General features: G+C 38.0%; 1 protein-coding gene across 1 annotated transcript in view; it reads right to left on the reverse strand.

The window, feature by feature from the left end:
• Positions 1-3657, reverse strand: part of LOC106468883 (tyrosine-protein kinase transmembrane receptor Ror-like) — a 21562-nt gene that overhangs the window by 1444 nt on the left and 16461 nt on the right. The window contains exons 5-6 of the mRNA XM_013929332.1: positions 2108-2266; positions 165-358 (exon numbers count right to left, since the gene is read on the reverse strand). Coding sequence (XP_013784786.1) covers positions 165-358; positions 2108-2266 — 353 coding nt within the window. The remainder of the gene's footprint in view (positions 1-164; positions 359-2107; positions 2267-3657) is intronic.

A 3657-nucleotide genomic window follows, 5' to 3' on the forward strand; every position in this document is an offset into this window, starting at 1 on the left:
TTGAAGCAACGTCGCTGAGGACTGTAGGCTGATCAACTTCTTGAATCGAATTAATTACAGTATCTTGTACAATTTCAGCGGAACTCATAATGCTGGAAACTGAAGAACTGAGTGAATATCCAGTTGAATCTACGAAGGAAAGGTTATTTAAACTTTGATCTGACCCCACGTCAAGATATTGTACAAGAGTTTGTGATGAATCAGAAGGAATGTTGTATTCCAAAATCTGGTAAATATCAGGAAACTTCAGTCTGTCCCGTGGCTCAGTCTTCCAACATCCTGCCATGATGTCATAAATGTAATATGGGCATTCTCCTGGAGGACTTAGAAGAATTCCTTGCAAAACCAGTTTTACAACCTGAAAGAATCGGAACAAAATTTAGATTAGCAATTGTAATCTGTTTGGTAGAAATAATTTATTAGGTTTACCCAATCTGTCAAAAACAGAAGATGACAGACAATGAGTTATATAACAACGACCTTTAACAAAACTATTTTATAAAGAATTTCTTTTCGTCTTCTTTTCTTTTATTGTTAATATCAATATCTTTCTTTATAGAAAATCACGAATTTAGCGGGAAGTATTTTATAGTTTATTGATTTTAAGAAATTCCTTTGGCGATTTGGCGCATATTTGAAGTGATAAATTCAAATAAATTTTGTTTTTTGTTTGTTTGAAGTTAAGCACAAAGATACACAATGGGCTATCTGTGCTCTGCCCACCAGGGGTATCTGAACCCGGTTTCTAGCATTGTAATTCCAACAAATAAAACGACCGTGAACTCCAGAGAATCTTACAAGTTGTTTCATTTGCTCAACGTTTCGGCGTTGCGCCTTCATCAGGAATATGCAATTTTTGTAATGAATTCTATCTCTCAAATTAGTGTGATTAGTAGGACAATAGAAACGCTGTCCGAAGACTTGCTTAAGGCAGTTGAAAGCACAACTAGCTTTTGTAAGTGGACCAATGGTGGTGACCATAACGTGTTGGTAAGCGATTTTTGAAAACATATTGCTGAGCATCTGTGGACTAGAATTTCTCCTAAAACGAGTTATAATGCATTATTTTCGTTGAAATATACATAGAGACATTCTGTGGAAAATGTTAAAAATGGCATACCATTTTAAGAAACAGTAAAACAAATTTCCGCAGAAGAAAAAAATGTCAAACAAAGTGGAATTATTATTTTGTGTATGTATCGAATGCCTACAAGTTCCATATTAATTTAGCTTGTAGCTTTGTATGTATAAAGTTGGGTCCGCACCCGAAGGGAAAAAATAACAACAAAACGTTATGCTTCTACCCATGGTACCTGAACACACTTCCAATATGGCGCACCAAAGCAGGGTCCGCACCAGAAGGGAAAAAAATAACAAAACGTTATGCTTCCATCCTTGGTACCTGAGCACACTTCCAATATGGCGCACCCGGTGTCCCAAAGTGTGGAACACAAAATTCGATGCCAGATTCTGGTTCAGCCGCCCTGAAAATCTACTCTTAGATCCCCTTCATATCTGGGTGACTTTCCTGGGTGTTTTTAAACTCTACACTCTATAAATAAGGACATTTACTGGGCCACCCCAGGTCTCCCTGCCAAGTTTGGTTCTACTAGCTCCAGATATATATACGGGTGCGCCATATTGGAAGTGTGCTCAGGTACCATGGGTGGAAGCATAACGTTTTGTTGTTTTTTTTCCCTTCGGGTGCGGACCCAACTTTGGTGCGCCATATTGGAAGTGTGTTCAGGTACCATGGGTAGAAGCATAACGTTTTGTTGTTATTTTTTCCTTCGGGTGGGGACCCAACTTTGGTGCGCCATATTGGAAGTGTGCTTAGGTACCATGGGTGTAAGCATAACGTTTTGTTTTTTCCTTCGGGTGTGGACCCAGCTTTGGGGTAGCTATAGAAGTAGTTGGAGATAAAAGAGAAGATTGATTGGTACATTGGGCCTCTGTAAATAATGAGGGGTCCTTTGAACCTCTCAGCGGAACGCGGTATTTTATGCTAAGCTTTTAAAAATATCGTATTTTCGGTTTCCTAGTACAGTTTCTAATAGATCGAAATTCAGATTATATATCGAAATTCAGATTATATAATTATACAAACCTCTTCATTGGAATGACCATAATAGGGCTGTTTGCCCAAAGTAAAAATTTCCCACAAAACAACACCGTAAGACCACACATCAGAGTCGAGAGTAAACTTTCCATACATCATGCTTTCTGGCGCCATCCATCGCACGGGCAACATCCGGGACCCACCAATCTGAAATGCAGATATTATCCATGTATAGTATAAAGTATGTGTCAATGTGTCGTTGCATGCATGTAGTTTTAAGTTACATCGTTTTCTCTCGAGTGAATCAGTAAATCTGAAATAAAAAATTAGATTTTGTCAACGTGTGTTGTGCATGAACCATAATATAAGAAAACATTTTGACTAATAACACGAGCAAATGAAGTCTGTCAAAAATTAATTGTTAAAAAGAAAAACTGTTGACTCATCTAAGAACACACTACAGCACCGCAGCGTTTGAACTTAATTAGCTAAAATAGTTTAAGTTACAATCTTTACATCTAACTGCGAAAGCTAAATGTCAACAAACTCGTTATAATGTCTCGGAAAAAAAAAAATTATTACATGAAGTTGCTCTCGAATCACATTTCAGAAACTTCAAACAAATAGGGGTTCAAGCGGTACTTGTTTGTTTGTTTTTGAAATTCGCGCAAAGCTACACGAGGGCTATCTGCGCTAGCCGTCCCTAATTTTGCAGTGTAAGACTAGAGGGAAGGCAGCTAGTCATCACCACCAACCGCCAACTCTTGGGCTACTCTTTTACCAACGAATAGTGGGATTGACCATCACATTATAACGCCCCCCATGGCTGAAAGGGCGAGCATGTTTGGTGGGACAGGAATTCGAACTCGCGACCCTCAGATTGCGAGTCGAGTGCCTAACTCAAGGGGTACTAATGTATTCAGGTATTTATCATCGTAAAAATATTTGTTGGTTTAACGCTAGGCTACACAATGGGCTATCTACGGTCTCTCCACCGAGAGGAATCGAACCCCGGATTTTAGCACTTAAGTCCGTAAACTTACTTCTGACCCACCGAGAGATCAGAAAAGTGGTAAACTATCACCTAATCATATAAATGGGTTAATATTAAATAAATATAGTGGTTAGCATATCCAGACTGGGAAGAGAGATGATCAAATCTTACAATTGTCGACAAGACAATAGAAGCCAAAAGTTGGCGGTGGGTGTTATTGATTAGCTGCCTTCCTTCTAGTATATATATATATATTCAAAATTATGAACAAAAGTTACAAGTTAATAACATTTTGAGAATTTAATGATATAAAGTTTTCAGTTACACAACGACTTATCCGTCACAAGACTAAAGTTTTCAGTTACACAATGACTTATCCGTCACAAGACATAAGTGACGAAACGACATGTTTATAATTTCATGACTTGTTTAAATTCAGCGCAGCAAAAAAAGTAGAGTAATAATCCATTAGTGCATTACGATAAAAATAATTGGTTTTTGTTTATTTGTAATTAAGCACAAAGTTACACAATGTGCTATCTGTGCTCTGCCCACCACGGGTATCGAAACCCGGTTTCTAGCGTTGTAAGTCCGCAAACAAACC

Source organism: Limulus polyphemus, unplaced genomic scaffold (assembly GCF_000517525.1).
Source record: "Limulus polyphemus unplaced genomic scaffold, Limulus_polyphemus-2.1.2 Scaffold3203, whole genome shotgun sequence".
Lineage (NCBI taxonomy): Eukaryota > Metazoa > Arthropoda > Merostomata > Xiphosura > Limulidae > Limulus > Limulus polyphemus.